The following is a 1,375-nucleotide window of genomic DNA, read 5'->3' on the forward strand; positions in this document are numbered from 1 at the left end:
ATTAGTATATTTTATATATTAAAATATTGCTGATGCAGCTACCAGTAGTCATTCATCATGAAGTTGTCTAAACTTCAAACATTTTTTTCTCCCCGCCTTTTCCCAGCGAATCGGTTACCTGGCTGCCTCGCAGTGCTTTCACGAAGGAACTGATGTCATTATGTTGACTACTAACCAGATCCGAAAGGTAAACTACTTTCAGTTCTTAGTTCTTTTCTTTCACTGTCTCCCTTTTCAAAGCTGTTCCCAGACTGTCTCTTTTAGGAACATAAAGGTGTTTAAGTAGAATTCCGTTTACTTGGTTTACAGTTGACTTTCCTTCCGCAAGCTGAAGGATCAATGAAATCCGCAGGAGCTGCCCGGAGGCTTCCCTTGTGCTGCCTCACACCAGCCCTCTGTGTTTATCCACCCCAGTGACTGGTGACCACAGTAACCTCTGCTAATGGTGCTGGTCTCTCAGGCAGCCCTTAGAATACTGTCGTGGGGCAGAACAAGGTCCCCGTTCCTGACGTGCATGAGCAGCCACCTGGTTCCACCACGTTTGTCGTGAGGGCTGTGCTCTGGCAGTGACGGAGCCGGGGCTCGGGCGCTGGTGTCCCGTGGAGCGCTGGGTTCTGGTCTCTCAGGCAGCCCTTAGAATACTGTCGTGGGGCAGAACAAGGTCCCCGTTCCTGACGTGCATGAGCAGCCACCTGGTTCCACCACGTTTGTCGTGAGGGCTGTGCTCTGGCAGTGACGGAGCCGGGGCTCGGCCGCTGTTGTCCCGTGTAGCGCTGTGTTCTGTGGCAGTGTGCCGAAGCTGATGGGTTCACTGTAGAGAGCTTTATCGCTTGAATTTTGTTCAGAATTATTGTGTTGCAGGATTGTTTTCCTAATCTTCAGATGGCAGATATATTTTTAAAGCTGCTAAGTTTTATTTTTTTTAAGTATCTCTGCTTTAAACCTTGACTGATCCAGTACAAGATGTGCCTACACTTTTACCATCCAAGTTGCTAAAATATCTTTTACTTGCTTAAAAAAGATGAGTGGGATGTTGTCCAGGATCTTTCTTAAGGATCTGGTGCTTTTCCCTTCATCTTTTAAAGGGTTCTGCTCTGACAAGTGCGTGTTTTTAATAACGTCCCTCCGTTTTCTCTGTTATAGGGGGTCTGTCACTGGGTTTGGGCACTAGCCTATTCCTTCCTTTTTGAGCCCAAGTTTTCACTTAAAGGCCTAAAGATGCTTTTTCATGTTTCATCGATCTTGCAACTTTGTATTTCAAGTTCAGAGACAGAAGTATTTTGTATCTCTTTGCTTTCACTGCAGTCCTCCCTCTGTTACTTAATTGTGGTTCGTCAGGGCGCTGAGGAGAGCCCGGGCTGGCTGCGCTTTCGCA

At 47.0% G+C, this 1,375-nt stretch overlaps 1 protein-coding gene across 1 annotated transcript in view; it reads left to right on the plus strand.

Moving 5' to 3' along the window:
- Positions 1–106: 106 nt before the first annotated feature.
- Positions 107–1,375, plus strand: part of AP3D1 (adaptor-related protein complex 3, delta 1 subunit) — a gene marked incomplete at its 5' end in the record, with an annotated part of 25,356 nt that continues 24,087 nt past the window's right edge. The window contains one exon of the mRNA XM_010143974.1: positions 107–187. Within this exon, the coding sequence (XP_010142276.1) occupies positions 107–187 (81 nt within the window). The remainder of the gene's footprint in view (positions 188–1,375) is intronic.

This window comes from Buceros rhinoceros, unplaced genomic scaffold, assembly GCF_000710305.1.
Source record: "Buceros rhinoceros silvestris isolate BGI_N320 unplaced genomic scaffold, ASM71030v1 scaffold3569, whole genome shotgun sequence".
Taxonomy (NCBI): Eukaryota; Metazoa; Chordata; class Aves; order Bucerotiformes; family Bucerotidae; genus Buceros; species Buceros rhinoceros.